Consider the following 19,050-nt stretch of genomic DNA (forward strand, 5'->3'; position numbering starts at 1 on the left):
GTCATCATAGAAGAGTCCAGGTAACAGGTATCAATTCCAGTTAGAACATTTAGCATTTTGTTAGTGAAATAATCCCTAGTCAGGATGCACCATGTTGTAAGTAAAAGCTCCTACTTCAAAGCAAAGTTACTACACTGGAACACTGAAAATTAAGATGTCACTCAGTAAAATAGCCACATTAAGTCTGCACGCAATTATAAATTCTAAGATTTTTTTTAAAATTACAAATTTGTCATGCTCTTATTAGGAAACATGCTCTAATTGGGAAACAAAGTAGCGGGTTAGCGTGTTGGGGGGGGGGGGGGGTGGATTCAACGTCATGGAAAATTATGAAAAAACTGATAAGAAAGGAGATCCCAGGAGAGGCTATTAAAGTCCCCAGAACACAAAATAGGAGAGTGTGTTTGGAAAGGGCTAGGAATCTAACTTCAAGCAGATCAGATAAAGGGACAACAATGAGAAAGGAGACGGGAAATACAGGACTGAAGGTGTTGCATCTGAATGCACGCAGTATACGAAATAAGGTAAATGAGCTTGGGGCGCAGATTGAAATTGGCTGGTATGATGTGGTGGGCATCATGGAGATATGGCTGCAAGGGGATCAGGACTGGGAGCTAAATATCCAAGGATATACATCCTATCGAAAAGATAGCCAGGTTGGCAGAGGGGGTGGGGTTGCTTTGTTAGTAAGAAATGAAATTAAATCAATAGCAAGAAATGACGTAGGGTCAGATGATGTAGAATCTGTGTGGGTAGAGTTGAGGAACCACAAAAGGTAAAAAAACCATAATGGGAGTTACGTTCAGGCCTCCGAACAATAGTCAGGATGTGGGGCACAAGATACACAGGAGATAGAAAAGGCGTGTACGAAAGGCAAGGTTACAGTGATCATGGGGGATTTCAATATGCAGGTGGACTGGGAAAATCAGGTTGGTAGGAGATCCCAAGAAAAGGAATTTGTGGAATGTCTACAAGATGGCTTTTTGGAGCAGCTTGTGGTAGAGCCCACTAGGGAACAGGCAATTCTAGATTTAGTGATGTGTAATGAGGCAGATTTGATAAGGGAGCTTAAGGTGAAGGAACCCTTAGATGGAAGTGACCATAATAAGATAGAATTTACCATGCAATTTGAGGGGAAAAAGCTGGAATCAGATGTAACGGTGTTACAGTTGAATAAAGGCAACTACAGAGGCATGAGGGAGGAGCTGGCCAGAATTGACTGGGAAATGAGCCTAGCGGGAAAGACAGTGGAACAGCAATGGCAGGAGTTTCTGGGAGTAATTTGGAAGATACAGTAAAAATCCATCCTTAGGAAGAAGAAGCATACTAAAGGGAAGACGAGGCAACCATGGCTGACAAGGGAAATCATGGACAGCATAGAAGCTAAAGAGAAAGCATACAATGCGGCGAAGAGCAGTGGGAAACCAGGGGATTGGGAAGCCTACAAACAGAGGACAACTAAAAAAGAAATAAGGAGGGAGAAGATTAAATATGAGGGTAAACTAGCCAGTAATATAAAAGAAGATTGCAAGAGCTTTTTTTAGATATTAAAGGATAAGAGAGGCAAAATTGGACATTGGGCCGCTGGAAAATGACGCTGGAGAAGTAGTAGTGGGGAACAAAGAAATGGCGGAGGAACTGAATAGGTACTTTGTGTCAGTCTTCACAGTGGAAGACACGAGTAACATCCCCAAAGTTCAAGAGAGTCGGGGGGCATAGGTGAGTATGGTGGCCATTACCAAGGAGAAGGTGCTAGGAAAAAACTGAAAGGTCTGAAGGTGGATAAATCACCTGGACCAGATGGATTACATCCCAGAGTTCTGAAGGAGACAGCTGAAGAGATATTGGAGGCGTTGGTGGTGATCTTTCAGGAATCACTGGAGTCAGGGAGGGTCCCAGAGGACTGGAAAATCGCTAATGTAACCCCCCTGTTAAAGAAGGGAGTGAGGCAAAAGATGGGAAATTAAAGGTCGATTAGCCTGACCTCGGTCGTTGGTAAGATTTTAGACTTCATTGTTAAGGATGAGATTTCAGAATACTTGGAAGTGCATTGTAAAATAGGGCAAAGTCAGCATGGTTTCATCAAGGGGAGGTCATGCCTGACAAATCTGTTAGAATTCTTTGAGGAGGTAACGAGTAGGTTAGACAAAGGAGAGCCAATGGATGTTACCTACTTGGACTTCCAGAAGGCCTTTGACAAGGTGCCACACAGGAGGCTGCTCAGTAAGATAAGAGCCCATGGTGTTAGAGGCAAGGTACTAGCATGGATAGAAGATTGGCTGTCTGGCAGGAGGCAGAGAGTGGGGATAAGGGGGTCCTTCTCAGGATGGCGGCCGGTGACTAGTGGAGTTCCGCAGGGGTCAGTGTTGGGACCACAACTTTTCACTTTATACATTAATGATCTAGATGAAGGAACTGAGGGCATCCTGACTAAGTTTGCAGATGATACAAAGATAGGTGGAGGGACAGGTAGTATTGAGGAGGCAGGGAGGCTGCCGAAGGATTTGGAAAGGTTAGGAGAATGGGCAAAGAAGTGGCAGATGAAATACAACGTGGGGAAGTGTGAGGTCATGCACTTTGGTAGGAAGAATAGAGGCATAGACTACTTTTTTTAAATGGGGAGGGAATTCAGAAATCTGGAGTGCAAAGGGACTTGGGAGTCCTAGTCCAGGATTCTCTTAAGGTTAACTTGCAGGCTGAGTCAGTAGTTAGGAAGGCAAATGCAATGTTGGCATTTATTTCGAGAGGACTAGAATATAAAAGCAGGGATGTGCTGCTAAGGCTTTATAAGGCTCTGCTCAGACCACATTTGGAATATTGTGAGCAATTTTGGGCCCTGTATCTCAGGAAGGATATTCTGGCCCTGGAGAGGGTCCAGGAGGTTCACGAGAACGAGCCCAGGAATGAAAGGCTTAACACATGAGGAACGTTAGAAGGATGAGGGGGGATCTGATTGAAACTTACAGAATACTGAAAAGCCTGAATAGAGTGGACGTGGGGAAGATGTTTCCATTAGTAGGAGAGACTAGGACCCAAGGGCACAGCCTCAGAGTAAAGGGAAGACCTTTTAGAACAGAGATGAGGAGAAACTTCTTTAGCCAGACAGTGGTGAATCTATGGAATTCATTGCCACAGAAGGCTGTGGAGGCCAGGTCACTGAGTGTATTTAAGACCAAGATAGATAGATTCTTGATTGGTAAGGGGATCAAAGGTTACAGGGAGAAGGCGGGAGAATGGGGTTGAGAAACTTATCAGCCATGATTGAATGGTGGAGCAGACTCGATGGGCCGAATGGCCTAATTTCTGCTCCTATGTCTTATAGTCTCATTATATCATCCTGCCAGTGGTGGCATGGTGCTGCCTCAGTATTACAGCTCATTGGCTTAAGCTGCTGAGATGCTCCTATCCATCACCCAAATCTACTTCTGAAATTGCTGAAATCCTACTTAAAATAAAAATCAAAATCAGGAAAAACTGTGAGACTTAATATTTTAAATCAAAAGCAGAATATGGATACTGGAAATCTGAAATAGATTGAAAGAAGCAGACAGCATCTATAGGGAGAAAAAGTGTGCTTCATGCCGATGACCTTCATCAGAACCAAGTCCAATGAAAGTTCATGGATCTGGAAAATTAACTGTTCTGTGAAATGTTTAGCTAGGCACAGTAGTCAACCATGTCATAAATGTGAAGTTATATGCTTTCGTGTGAAAAACAGAAAGGCAGAGGATTATTTAAATAGTGATATATTAGGAAATATGGATGTACAAAGGGATCTGGGTGTCCTTGTACACCAGCCAATGAAAGTAAATAAGCAGGTGCAGCAAGCAATTAGGAAGGCAAATGGTATGTTGGCCTTCATTGTGAGAGGGTTTGAGTTCAGAAGGAAGAATGTCTTACTGCAGTTATACAGGGCCTTGGTGAGACCATACTTGGAGTATTGCGTGCAATTTTGGTCTCCCTACCTAAGAAAGGATATACTTGCCATGGAGGGAGTGCAGCGAAGGTTCACTAGGCTAATACCAGGGATGGCAGGACTGTTGTATGAGGTTCGAATGGGCCTGAATGCACTACAGTTTAGAAGAATGAGAGGGCATCTGATTGAAACGTATAAAATTCTAACAGGGCTATACAGACTGAATGCAGGGAGGATGTTTCTCCTGTTTGAGGAGTCTAGAACCAGGGGCCAGTGTCTCAGGATATGGGGCCAGCCATTTAGGACTGAGATGGGGAAAAATTTCTTTCACTCAGAGGGTGGCCAACCTGTGGAATTCGCTACCACAGAAAGCTGTGGAGGCCAGGTCACTGAATATATTCAAGAAAGAAATTGCTAAATTTTTGAATATTAGAGGCATCAAGGGGTATGGAGAGAAAGTGGGAATATGGCATTGATGAATGGCCTACTCCTGATCTTCGTTTTTAATGTATCTATAACCAATAAAGCCTTGCCTCTATTACAAACATTGTGGTTAACTCTCAACCCACTAATTCCAGGTGGGTCCAGTTGATTCAAAGATGACACATCCCTGGGTCAGCTTATCTTTACTCCAAGCTGTAATCTGGTGGAGCAGATCACTGATACTGCACAGAATCCAATTTTCATTCCAGTGATTTAATGGAAGCTAATTTTATGTGAGTTTAGAAGACTTCTTTCAAATTATAAATCTAAATATATAAATGAAATGCACACAAGGCCAAAATAAACGAAGTACAAGCTTGTACAAGCTAGGCATTAAAAAAAATAGATGTGATATTTGGCTTAAGATCAGAACAAAATTCAGTCAGATTGAACAGTTTATCAGCAGAAAGTGAATCAATCATCCTGTTAAGCTCAAGCTCTGCAACTCAATTCAGAAAACCTTAAAAAGTAACTAGATAGATGATACAGCACTTAAAATGCAGCATTGCAGTCATTAGAAACACATTGGAAACAGCACAGGATAACAAAAGTTCATTGCAAAACTGTAGGGGTTCAGGATTATTTATTTAAAAAAAAATTTAAAAATAAATTTAAGAGAGTGCTTGAAAAGTAAAAGCGATCGAACTGTACACGCAGAAACGCTTCTTTCAGCGTCACGATCCTAATCCTAGTAATTTCCCCTCGACACTTAGTGGTCACTGTTCAGTATGAGGATTTCTAAACTTGGCGGTGGTGCTCTCTCTGTATTCAAATTGGGCGATTTGAATTTCAAAATGCAGACGCTCAGTTCATTCTGCTGAAATGGTTCCCTGCAGGGATGGAGAGAAGTTGCAAGAAAGTTCATATACATCGATATGCTACCCACACCTCTAATTTTAATTCCTTGCCCTCTTTCTCCCATTCCATTCCTCCAGGACAACACTTAGAAGTGAGGTGTAAGCAACACTGAGGCCGGGGTCGGGGGGGGGGGGGGCGGGGGGAATGTTTTTATTGCACCAGGCTTGTAAGCATATTTAAACCAGTTTCATTGAACTTAAGTTTTTGAAGGGAAAAACATAATAGTTAAAGTAATGAGTGGGAATACACAAAAGAAAGCACAAAACTACGTTACCTTAAGTGTATCATAACCTTTCTGAAGATAGGTGCCACATCGCTCATGCTCTCCTATAGATGCATAAAACTTGCTCCACCAATCGATTGATTCCTCTTCCTACATGTATAAATAAATCATTGAACTCTTTTATAAAATAATCTGCATTCAAAAAGATGGGCAGTAACTACAGGACACTAAACTGAAATGTTAACAGTTGCTACTTGGCTGGGACCTTCCCTGATCCATTAATATTGGAAATTTGCCTGTGTGCAAGTTGGGAGCCAAGTACCTCTTGTAACAGCTATTAATATTCCCCTTAGTATTGGTTAAAAAAAGGAAATAAAAGTTAGCATCTTTTCAATTGCAACTTGCATTTAACAAGCAAAAAGACAAAAATCAAAATTAGACTTACCTTTGCAGCCTGTTCACAGGATCAATATTTATTCATCAATATCACATTGGGAATGATGGAAAGAAAGAGGAAGAAAACAAACCAAGTTAGTGAAAGTTGTTCACCAACTCAAATGGTTAACATAGTTCTAAGTAGGAAAGGATAAATCAGAACAATTTTATTTCAGGAGAGAGGGCTTCATTATGGATAAATCCAACATTCCCAAGAGAAAAGATTCCGAAAGCATGAGTTTATTACATACCTCTTCAGGAAATCACACCAAGATTAATTTCTAAGGTTAATTTACACCTGTTTAAATGCTTGCTGAATCTTGTATCACAATTCATTGCAAAAAATCACAATCTGGCCTTGGTTAGTGCTGTGAAAAAACCCCTCAAAAGTTGGATTCAACTTGTAGGGAGCAATAAAACAGACTTTGTAGGCCTTTGCATTGATGAAGGTATGTAATGAACAAGTATTAGTAACACCAGTATTCAACTCCAAAATAGAAATTTTCTTGCAATACAAACTAATGTACCGATCATGCATGAGGTTCCATAAAGGGAATGGAACAGAAATTATCAACCACTTGAGGGTTCAGTGACAAATCCAAAAGCTTCAAATTTCCTCCACGGGATTTAGAGACACTATCCCTTTTTTTTTATCAGCCTACACAGTCTTCTGAATTTTTAAACCCACACAGCATTATTAACATAAGACGACAAAGTTTTCAAACTGCTGTTTCAAAATACAGTACCACTGTACAGCACATTGTACATACCTGGGATGATCGAAAGGCAGCCAGTCCTGCAGAATCAGTGGGCACCATCTTTGGTTTTTTATAATAAGAAAAGATAAGGATTTTAATAATGCTGCACAGTTTAAAGATGGCCTTTGTTTGACCTTGTTGCCATCGGTTTAACCTGTAGTCTGTGTAGGCGAGCATAGGAGATATTGTGTCTTTTTAAAGCAAGATTTTATGATCAACTGTATGTAAATGAGATTTAGGAGTAGATAATTGGCATCCGTACAACAATAGGAGGAATTGTTTTTAAAGGAAGAAATCTTTTATCATCACAATCAAACAGCAATGTCTCTCAGTAACTAGTTTTCTGTAGGATTCTTAACATTAATTGAGGAGGCTCCATACCAGAGGTTTTGTTTTGCAATTCACACCAGTAATAAAAAAAAACTCAGCTATGCCAAAACAGAATTTTAGGTGTAGGTCTAACACAAGAAGTGTGGTTACAACTGCCTTCAGAGATTTATTGTGCTTAAAATGTTAACCCATACTGTGAAGAACTTGTTACAATAAATCTCTCAGCTTTAGATCGAATATTCTCCTGGCAAACCCTACAAAAGTAAAGCAGATTTGAAATAAAATCAGCAAGCTCAGAAGAACATTCTTATTGAAATAGGGGCCAGCAACAGAAAGGATTGAAAACAAGGAAGGCTCCGACAGTGCGAGCAACTCCAGCAAATATCAGACCTTGATTCCAAGCTATAAAGACTTTCTTCGGACTCACTATGTTTAGTGTATTCTGGGAATAAATCACCCAAATTTGGACTTTAAGGCTTTAGCTGATGATCCAGCTGTGCATGATCTATTTAACAGGAAACACTAAGCTTGATCTCATTCACCCTCTCCCACCCCATCTCGGAGATCTTGTACCTTACCCAAAGTCCAGGCAGTGCACTGCAGCAACTTAGTTCACTGGATAGTTAGATCAGGAGTATGAATACTACCACAACTGAGATCAGCAAACTCACCAAGAACTCAGGGTCAAATTGGCACATTCTGTTATGTACATCAATATTGCCGCATATAGTTCATTTATGCACTAGTTATTTGGTGTGCCTTAACTCTGGGCCATCATGTTGAATATTTACACTATAAAACAAGTGAAATGGCATTACCAAATATTTGGATGACTGCAGCCATTGGTTTTCAGTGCCCGCTCCAAATTCCATTCCATAACTACTGACTCCATTCCTCTCTCTGGCAATTGTCCGAAATTACACCACTGCATTTAGAACCGTGGTGTTACTTTTGACCCAGAGATGAGCTTCAGACCCAATATTCATGCCATCACTAAGACAGCCTATTTGCACCACCACTACCTTCAGCTGCTGCTGAAACCCTCAGATATGCCTCTAGACTTAACTATTCCAATGCACTCCTGGCTGGTCTCCCATATACTAGCCTCTGTAAACTTGAAATCATGCAAATAATTCTGCTGCCCATGTCTTAACTCACTGCAAGCCCTATTCTCCCCATCAAACCCCTGCTCACTGATCTACACCGCACAGTCAAGCAACATTTTATTTTAAAATTCTCATTCTTGTTTTCAAATTCCTTCACGACCTCACCCCTCCATAAATCTAGTCTCCTCCAGCCCCACAACATTCCAGAGATATCTGCACTCCTCTAATTCTGGCCTCTTGTGCATTTTTAATTTTAATTGTTCCATCACTGGTGGCTTTGCCTTCAGTTGCCTAGGCCCCAAGCTCTGGAAAGCCTACACCTCTCTGCCTTGCTGCACTCCTTTAAGGAACTCCTCTTTGACCAAACCTTCGGTCATCTGACCAAATCTCTGTCAGGACGATATAATGTCTATATTTCACAATAAATTCCAATAACATTAGAGTCTGTGTCTGCATGGGATTTAATAGAATTAGAGGCAGCTGCCTGGGTGCTTTGATGTAAGAGGAGAAGCTTGGTCTGAAATGTTAATTAGGTAAACATGGGGAAGTTTTAAAATGTGAAGTGTAAAGTGGGCAATTTGCATTTTTAAGCAGTGTGGCTTGAATTCAAAAGTGCAGGTGTAATGTATACCTAGCCAGCAGAAGTAGTAAGAAATTGTGTGTTTATTTATTTTTCCCCAAAGATTACTGGTAAAACTGAGTGCTATGAGAGATTCTTATCAGGAAGGTAAAGTCCAAAGACAGTGAAACAATGGGTATTTGCATTCAAAGAGGAAAATATGTACAAAGGAGCGAAGACTGCCTACCCTTAAACACAGCCTAAGATTCAACAAGTGTGAACTGCCTTCAGCCTGCATATACCAAACAGGGACTAAAGTTAAGAGAACTCACTGACTGTTCAGGATATCATTTACTTTAACCTGAGTCTTTTAAAAACGTGCGTCTTACTGTTGCCCTAATGAAAATGTAACTGGGAGTCAGATTAAAGAAGATTTAGAAGTGATCATAGTAGTAATTTGTAGATCTGTATGCAATTTAAAGTCATTTCTTCTATTAATATTTAGTCTAGTTTTGTAAAAGCCTATAAGACTTGGTGGTCTTATTACTACTGAATTCAAGGCACTCATTTTGAAATTTATACAAATTGCAAAACAGGTTGTGGCAGTTGTTTCAAGTTTCCCTTTGGGATTTGAACAACTCAGCATTTACCATCAGCTGTGCCATAACAATCTCCGATATGGCTTGGGTGTCATACTTTATTTTTTAATGACCCTATGAAGTGCCTTGGGCGTTTCATTATGTTAAAGGTGCCATAATATAATTTCTTGTAGTATTGGACAGTAATTTTTTTTTTGATGGGTGTAAAAGGTGAAAAAGGCCACTTTATGTATGACTGCAGCTTGTGAGTAACCAGTGATATGAAGTTCAGGAAATGGTGATTAGCATCACTAATGAAAGAGAAAAATAAAAGTCTTCTCTCCTTTATCTCTTCATCTGCAATGCAGTTCAAGGTATCTTGGGAGAAAAGTAGAACTGATGGACTATTAAAAAGTTGCTCTGATAGCTTAGAAGTCAAGTCCCCAACCTTTGAGCCATGCAAGCCTGGAATTGACGTGCATCGAGTTAATCTCTCAGTCAAGGCAGCAATAAGAGAACAAGTGGCCATAACACCTTCAGGTTAGGAAAAAGTAAGCAGAAGAGGCAAGTCTGCCACTTTCCTGCTTTCTGTGCTCAAATGTGTTGAGCTATCTCTGGACAAGGCCAGAATCAGGCTTAGCCATGATATCTTCCACAGACCAGGCTGCTGACAACCAAAATCAAACTTCCGATACTAAATCACCAATTGGTGTAGATTAAAATTTTCAGCTCATCCCTTCCCCTCCCTCTCCTGCCCAGCCCATCTGGACCTATAGCTCAAGATGCCGGTGCCTTCAGAAGTGGGGAGCAAAATGAGAAAAATGTTTGCAGAGTTAATATAAAAATTTTTATAGCAAAACAAGAAAGAATGGAAAGGGCAAAGAAGAAACAGAATCAGATTATAAACCCAATTTAAAAACAAAACGATTGAGAACTTAAAAGCTATTTCTGACATCCAAAGAGCTTTATTGATTTAACAGTCAAGAGTGACGGAGGGTCAGTTTTCAGGTAATGTGACTAGAGATTAAATGGCTGGCCTATGGAGAAGACGACTCCTAGGCTGTTAGAGCACAAACAATTTTTTAAAAATACGACGTGTTTTAAATACTGTTTTAAGTTATTAATCTTTAGCATATGGAGGTTAATTTTCTTTGGCAGGGCGAAAGAGCAAACATCCACCAGCCAATTTAATTGTAAACCAAAATACATTCATAGATATAATGTACTTGATGTATTACAGTTGCTATATGTGGCATACTTTTATGAATCAGGATGCAATGAATGCTGAAGTCAATTGCAACAAAATGAGTTTACAATTTGTTCTAATTTAGGAAATCAAGTATTTCTAGTGGAAATTTAGTTACCGACAGACAGCCAATTCCAAGACAAATGAATGCAGCAGATGCTAAATCACTCCCACAATTTGATTTAACATACAGTGATAGAAAACAATCCAGTAGAACCATCTAAACCCTGAGTATTGCCATCTCTTTGTATTCACTTTCCATACATACATGCAGTGCTGATGGAGTAGTCATTTTGATGACTGCCTTGGTCATACTATCTACAAACTGAAAGTTAGAATGAATTGTGAATGTTCCATCTTCTGTAGGTTAGAAAAATGATGCTTTCACCCACACCACTCACTCAACCAATATCACAACATTTTTAAATTGTTCTCATCAGCCATAGATCATTACAGATTGCAGAGATTACATAATGGGCCTAGCAACATATCAAACATTGCACCTGTAAAATAATAGAAACACGTTATGCAATTTATAACTAGAAAAACAAATAGAATTCAGGCCACTGCATCAAATAGAGATCCAACTTGGGTTTGTATTAAAAATGCCAAGAACTGGTATTCTAAATTCTTACTCCAATTGGTCAACTATCAGTGCAACATGATTTACCTTCAGCTTGCCATAGTGTATGGATTAAACTGTACTTGTGTGAATTTAAACAAATCATGTTCTGTAGCTTGCCATTATTTCAATCAATACATCTGTTCAATTCACACATAGATTTTAATCCTGAGCAAGCTGTGTCTTTGGTTTGTGGGGATAAAATATGTGATCTCAGGAAGCTCTGAGCTTTGAAAGATTTTTCAGGTCATGAACAAAATGAATTCATTACCTGTGATTCAAGGAGAGGTTTTTGATTATCTTCTATATCAATGACACAATCACGAGCATTTGAAAGTAGAGATGCTGTGTGGAATTAAACAAACAAGTATGAGGTAATGCCACAGCAATCTATTCAGACATAATGAATATATTACATTAAAAACATTATATTACACATTTTAAAAAATGCAACTTCTGATGGCTCACATAACGACTGCACTTCAAAAGTGACTCATAAGTCCTAAAGCACTTTGGAACAGAGAGTCTGCGAAAGATGCTACATATAAAAGCATTCGATATGACCATAGCTGGTCCTCTATTTCAACGCCATACTCCCAATCTTTCCCCATACCCCGTGACGCCTTTGGTGTCTAGAAATCTTTTCCTCAAATATATTCAGTGAATTGGCCTCCAGTCTTCTGCGGTAGAGAATTCCACATGTTCACCACCCTCAGTGAAGACGTTTCTCATCTCGGTCCTAAATGGCCTACCTCATATCCTGAGACTGTGACCCCTTGTTCAAGGCCCCTTGCCACAGGAAACATCATCCCTGCATCCAGTCTGTCCAGCCCTGTTAGAATTTTATATGTTTCAATCAAATCCCCTCATTCTTCTAAACTTCAGTGAATACAGGCCTAGTTGGTCCAAACTCTGCTCATAAGGCCATCCCAGGAATCAGTCTGGTGAACCTTCAATGCACCCCCTCCAAGGCAAGCATATCCTTTCTTGGGTAAGATGCACACAATACTCCAGATGTAGTCTCAGTAAGGCTCTGTACAGCTACAGTAAGACATCCTTGCTCTTGTACTCAAATCCTCAAATGCATCCAAATTTGTTCTATATACTGAAGTTGCATGAGGTTGTAATTTCTATACAAAAATAATGTAAAATACCTTTTGATTGCATTCCAACAGTCTCTCTTTCAGCATATGGGTCAATCCGATATCCTTGCAGAGAATGAATTGTGCACTGTCCAACTACTGGTTTACGTCCAAATGGTCTGTGGTCAATTACCTTTATGACAATAGGAGGGGTGTACATTTCTTCCTTTGGAAGCAGCTAGAACCAAGATCAGAAATGATAGGTTTTTTTGCAGGTCCATCCATTTACATAAATCTTCAGTGATAACAATATTTGCTACAGCCGAATTCAATCCAATACCTCAGCCTTCAGTAATATCTTAGTTGCATGACACATGTTCAGATCTGTGACCAATTTTATCTTTAGGCATCATTCTGTACTCGCATCTTTACTGATGGACTAGTTTCCAAATCTGACCTTCAACCCATCCACTGGTATAACAGATAGTCAAATAGACTGACTTATTTAACCCTCTTATTATTCTGTATCGTCAACAATTCAGATTTTTAAATGCTTTTTTCAAACTTTTCCAAACAATTAGAATTTCTAATTAACTATGACTAGTGTGCTAATCAGGTGAAGACCAGTCAGACAACATGGCTTTAGTTTAAGCCATGGACACGAGTGTGAAATTCTTTGATAATTTTAGTGAAAGTCATTTTGAACCACGTAAACTTCTTGTTAAAATGGTCAAAAGTAGCAACCTTACCTCAATGGTTACGAGCTGCCTTCTAAGAAGATTACTAAGCAGGGTACTGGACATGTGGCTATTGAGACAGACACTAACTTGTTACTCGGCATTGTAAATCTTGCCAGAGTATAAATGATAAATAACTCGAAGAGGGCCAAGAAACGCCATCCATAGCAACAGTTTTGTTGAATGCTGAAATATTGTTAGCATAAATGATGATTTTAAGCTGCATGAGATGCACATTAGATGTAATTGTATTGATAGCATATTGAGAAGAAAATGGCAATGAAAACCACAAGCATAAAGCATTATTGAGTTAGCCTTTCCAGTTTATGCTCAGAACTGTGCCTGTGGAGAGGTCTAAAATCATTGAGAGCGCCTTGTGCTAGCTCTCGAATGATATAGGAGAAGTGGTGCAATTTTAGATACAGACAACAATGCAATAAGATATCAATTAAATATTTGATAAATCTTGTGTAACCAGAATTTAATTAGATACACTGTTCCTTTGCATTAAATACAGTAAAATAAAAATTGTTTAATACCACCACTTCAATGATGTGAAGGTATTTACTGCATGTTGATTCAGTATTCAAATACATACCACTTTCATAAACAGAACAGAAGAGGGGAAGTTTGGACATCTCTTAAGACTCTTAATCACTGCCGATTCCAAATACTCGCCCCCACATTCCACAATGAGACTCGGGGAAGCAACAGCAGCCAGTTGGTAGTTCTTCATGTTCCGTAACCCCCATGTTAAGATCTGTAATGATACTTCAGTTAAATAACCTGTACGACACTTTGATTAATGAACTCATTAATTTCCTTTAGTTTGAAGCAAATGGCATAAGTGGTTGTTATTTCAACCAATAGCTTATAAAATATAAAATAACGGCCTAGATTTTACAAACCCAATAATAGCGAGGCTGTTAACTCTCAGTGCTATTATTGGGTAAAACCGACAGCAACTTCCAGTGTCCACACATTCATAGTTAGACACGGAAATTGAGAAGTCACCATCAGTAACACATGCTCCACCACAGGCTGTGCTATTGCAATCTTTACCATTGATATGGATGAGGCAGGTTAATCGAGGACCAACCTTTGCAACTGCTCTCAAATCAGGAGGATCTGAGCTTTAAGTGCAAGTGCGATAATTAGTGAACAGTTGCTCTGACCCGGAGGAAAATAATTTGACAAGTATGGAGTCTCATTCCTCAAAAGAAAAAGTTGCAGCAGTTGTTTTCCTGTTTGGCTCTTATTTCTCTCAATCCCAATTGCATTTATTGTGCAATAACCTAAATGTCACTTATACTTTAGAACTTCCTTCTTTATGGTCTGCAAGTGTCAGCAACAGTTCTTTAGCTTGATTCGTTAAGCAGCTTGCCCAACTTACAGACACCACAGATCCCCTCTAGAACGCAGGGAATTCAAACAGGTGATGGTGAAAGGGAAAGCCTTCGCTGACAAAAGTCTTTGGGCAACTGTAAATGACGTAGAGCAGCTTTTTGCCATTTTTTCACCATTGACCGCAAAAGCTAGGCCATAGACAATTACGAACAGAAAACATTTTCCTCATCAAACTCTGAAATGTGTTCAGACATTTTTGAACACATCTAGAAATCCAAGCATCTCCTATTGAGCAGCAAAACAAATAAGTTTTCACATATGTAAACGGCTCCAGTATTACGAAGTTAGCTCAAGGTAACATTCCATCAGAAGGTCAGAAGTGGGGATGTTCGCTGATGATTGCGCAATGTTCAGCACCACTCATCACTTCTGAGATACTGAAGCAATCTATGTCCAAGTGCAGCAAGACCTGGAAAATATCCAGGCTTGGGCTGATAATTGGCAAGTAACAGTCACACCGCACAAGTGACAGGCAATGACCATCTCCAACAAGAGAGAATCTAACTATCATCCCTTGAGATTCAATGGCATATCATCACTGAATCCCCCATTAACAACATCCTGGGAGTTACCATTGACTGGAAACTGAACTGAACTTGCCATATAAATACTGTGGCTATAAAAACAGTCAGAGACTGGGAATCCTGTGGTGAGTAACTCACCTCCTGACTCCCCAAAGCCTGTCCACCATCTAAAAGGCACAAGTCGGGAGTGTGAAGGAGTACTCCCCACTTGTCTGGATGAGTGCAGCTCCCACAACCCTCAAGGAGGTACAACACCATCCAGGACAAAGCAGCCCGCTTGATTGGCACCACAAACATTCACTCCCTCCACCACCAATGCACAGTGGCAGCAGTATGTACCATCCACAAGATGCACTGCAGGAATTCACCAAGGCTCCTTCAACAGCACCTTCCAAACCCACAACCATGATCATCTAGAAGGACAAGGGCAGCAGGCATATGGGAACACGACACCCTGGAAGTTCCCCTCCAAGCCATTCACTTCCTGACTTGGAAGTATATCACCGTTCCTTCGCTGTCACTGGGTCAAGATCCTTAACAGCATTACAGGTGTACCTACACCACAGGGACTGCAGCAGTTCACCACCATCTTCAAGGGCAATTAGCAATGGGCAATAAATGCTGGCCTAGCGAGTGACGCCCACATCCCATAAGTTAATAAAAAAATTCTCTAATATAAAAGAGGTCCTGGTGTAGAATTCCAAATATATAAAAGGTTAAATGTGCACCAGCAGCACATTAGTAAAATTAGCCATGGTTTATTCACCAATGCTGAATAAAAATAATCTAGGAGAAATGAGACTCACCTCAATTGCAGTAAGCTGCACAACTGGTCTGATGCCATGTGGCACCATGTACAGTACACCTGACCGGACTGGAGGAAGAATTGGTAAATTAGATCCATCAGGCTGTTGGAACAGAGGAGGAAAAAAAAGGTTAGAGTAGAAAAAGTACGATTAGAGTAGTAAAATTGCAATGTTTAAACAGTATTCTGCAGTAACAAGACAAGAAAAATGAGCAGTTCTCTCATGTGAAGGTGCAGAAAAATTGGGCAGGATGTAGAGTCCCAGGAGTTATGGGGTAGGCCTGGTGAGGAAGGTGAGGAAGGCAAGGAGCAAACAGCACACAAAGACCAAAGCCAGACAGGAAAGCCAGAGGCTTCAAGTTTGATAGCAAATGAGTTGTGGGACAACAAGCCATCTGACCAGATTCCTGAATCAGCTCACAGGTTTTAAAATTTGCCCTTTCCATGTAACTCAGTGGGTCATTCATGCAGCCAGAAACGGGGAAGTGGGCAAAAATTTCCCCAAGTTTCAAATTAATGGCCCAGCAGTGCAAATCAATCAAAACTCAGATAGGAGATTGCAGGTAAATGGAAATATATAAATAGCTAAGCAGTATTTCTGGCTTAGCAACATTAGCATTGCATAGAGAAAGCTGCATTATGTATTTACTTCATGCGCATGTATTACCACAGCTGTAGAACATATTATATGTTATTGTACTGGCAAAGTGCAAAACTACTCCAATATATTTACTTTATCTTTCAATATTAGTTCAGCAGCTATGAGGAGTTCCCCAGCTTTCTTTGTTCCATTCTTTATTGGGTACCAAAGGAGTTTGGGGGTCACATCTGTCTCTGGATTTAGCTTCACCATCGGAGAGCAGGCACATCTGCCTAAAAATTCGTCTTTTCCCTGTGCAGAACAAAGTTAAATTTATTAAGATCTCCTACTTTTCCCTCTGACAGAAAAGCACGATGCAATCAAACCAAAATTAAAGTAATACGTACGACTTGGTCTTCGTCAAATATTTCAATCATCACATTTGGTGGATTTTTAATTAGGGTTTCAGGACTGCCATAGATATCAATATCATTGAAGATAAGGGTCTGGTCCCAAGTTGGGTTCAAAGTGGATTTGATAACTTCGGTTGTCTTGCTTTGATGAAGAAATGAAACATGTGCATATGGATCTGCAAAAATAAAGGAACAGGTTTAACCCGAGAAAATTTAGGCTAATCAGACATTCTGAGGAAGACCAGTGTGCATGGAACTGAACTTTGGGAAACTGGAGGGAAATGCAGCCTGTGATTATTTTAATCATTCGGAAAACCACAGGCTGCACTGCCACTGTTTACCAAGCTGCAAGCCCCTTAAGTGCTAGATTGAAGAATCAGCCTAATTGATGAGAACCCAATACAAAAGTTTAACGTTTTATTATATTCCGTTAACAGCAAAAATGCAGGTGGACCTTGTGTAATAGAACGACCAAAATTAAAATGAACAGCTACACAATTGAGGTAGTTTAAATTTCAAAACAAGAGCAATCTTGAATGATTTACAACTATCTTAATTCATGCATGGAATTGTCTTAAGCTTTTTATTGACTTTTCATACAATGCCACACCCCCTTCCTTCTCTGCACCTTCTCACTGGAAGGTTACTGATGGCAGGTGCAGTGCAATAATTGGTCTCAGCACCTCTGGGTGAGGAAGAGCGCAGGGCAAAGGAAAACAAAAAGAAACAAGGTTCTCACTCCTCTTTGTAACACAAGCCACTGGATAGTAAAATCCCTTTGTACAGAAGTTGAGTGAGGATAGGGTCATGGTTGACTAGGATACCATCCTCACATCAACAGCTAAAAGGCTTGCTGACAATTTGCTATCAAAGCTCACATGAAGAATGGTCACTTAAGGCCAGATACCACACACCAGCACACAGGGCAACCTAGAAAACCCAAAAGCTGACAGCCCAAACAGTACCAAGCATAAATTTATGATGTGTCATTGTCATAAGTTGCATACACCTGCAGCTGAAGTTTAGTGCAAAGTTGAGAAAAATTGAATGATATTTCTGAAATGGTTTCTATAGTTACTATAATAAGAAGCACCCTCATCCACCAAAGACTGGAATTGAGAGCATTCCCACCCACAGTGATATTCAATCTAGGAGCAACCAAAACAGGTAGGAGCCAGATGTGCTACTGGAGTTTGTTTTTGTCATCAGCCAACACAAAGCAGTAGTTACTGCTGACAAATGCTGACCGTTTGGTGACAAACGCTTAATTTGTATCTCATGAGCTAACAGTTTCAGGACAGGTGGTGAAGAAAAAGTAAGACAGGGTGAGAGGAAAAGGATTAAGGATAATTTGCCATTGCTACCGATTTGTGTAATATTTTTTTCCTTGCAATGCTGCCTTCTCAAAAATATGCTAAACTAATTTATACCAAAAGATGTACAACTGGTTGGTAGCTGTTGACCTCCAACATACTGTCAAATACTTAGTTATGTCATGAACTGCTCCAAGTTGTTAGATTTCACCTCATTGATATTGTGTAATTAATAAGGCTTAAATCAAATTGTACCGCACATAGGCTTAGTGATAAAAAACCTTAACTTAGCAACATTCCAATAATATATAAAAATTAAGTTGGCATCTCTATCTACCAAAGTACTGTAATGTAACTTTAAAATATGTGGAGTAATAGCTGAGAGAGAGAGAGAGAGAGAGAGAGAGAGAGAGAGAAAATTTACAATAGTACTGCATTTGCATTGGATGCAACACCTTCAGAGAATTGCAAACGTGACACGAACCTGCATATTCAAAACCCAAACCATGTAGGCTTATTTTCCTCCAGGTGTCGGAGAATTGCAGAGTACCTGAGGTGCACTGAAACCATGAGTGAAAAGTCTACTTCAATTTTTCTGCTTTGCATGGCACAAGTCCTTAGTGGGATCGTGCACTGGGATTGACTGGTTGAAACTGAAGCAGAATCGGGCACATGAAAGCCCCATTACCACCAACAGGGTCCATTGGAGAGAAGCAGCCAGAAGGCTCAAATGATGCGTTACATTTTTTCTCCTTTTATCATCAATGCTGCTTGGGTACTCTGTGAACCTAGAAAAACTCAGCAGGTCTGACAGCATCTCCACAGATGCTGTCAGACCTGTTGAGTTTTTCCAGATATTTTTATTTTTGTTTTGGATTTCCAGCATCCGCAGTTTTTTGCTTTCACCCTGTGAACCTTCTAGGCTGCAGAGGTTTCCAACATAAAACTCAGCATTAGCTTCGAGACCCCTCTGTTTGGGGTAAGTGAATGAGGGAGGACAACCATAAGCAACAATAGCTTCATTGGTATCCTTACAATGGGCCTGCCCCTTCAACAGGCTGAGAGATCCCAGGCT

General features: G+C 40.1%; 1 protein-coding gene across 5 annotated transcripts in view; it reads right to left on the reverse strand.

Annotated features, from left to right (window-relative positions):
• Positions 1–19,050, reverse strand: part of myofl (myoferlin like) — a 232,813-nt gene that overhangs the window by 102,447 nt on the left and 111,316 nt on the right. For 2 of the 5 annotated variants that reach the window (XM_041209164.1, XM_041209163.1), the window contains 10 exons: positions 16,657–16,838; positions 16,403–16,561; positions 15,671–15,772; positions 13,532–13,693; positions 12,269–12,434; positions 11,386–11,459; positions 10,761–10,817; positions 6,686–6,733; positions 5,926–5,934; positions 5,532–5,630 (listed from right to left, as the gene is read on the reverse strand). In XM_041209164.1, the coding sequence (XP_041065098.1) occupies positions 5,532–5,630; positions 5,926–5,934; positions 6,686–6,733; positions 10,761–10,817; positions 11,386–11,459; positions 12,269–12,434; positions 13,532–13,693; positions 15,671–15,772; positions 16,403–16,561; positions 16,657–16,838 (1,058 nt within the window). The remainder of the gene's footprint in view (positions 1–5,531; positions 5,631–5,925; positions 5,935–6,685; positions 6,734–10,760; positions 10,818–11,385; positions 11,460–12,268; positions 12,435–13,531; positions 13,694–15,670; positions 15,773–16,402; positions 16,562–16,656; positions 16,839–19,050) is intronic. The other 3 variants (XM_041209166.1, XM_041209165.1, XM_041209167.1) reach the window with 3 other exon arrangements.

Source organism: Carcharodon carcharias, chromosome 17, assembly GCF_017639515.1.
Source record: "Carcharodon carcharias isolate sCarCar2 chromosome 17, sCarCar2.pri, whole genome shotgun sequence".
Lineage (NCBI taxonomy): Eukaryota > Metazoa > Chordata > Chondrichthyes > Lamniformes > Lamnidae > Carcharodon > Carcharodon carcharias.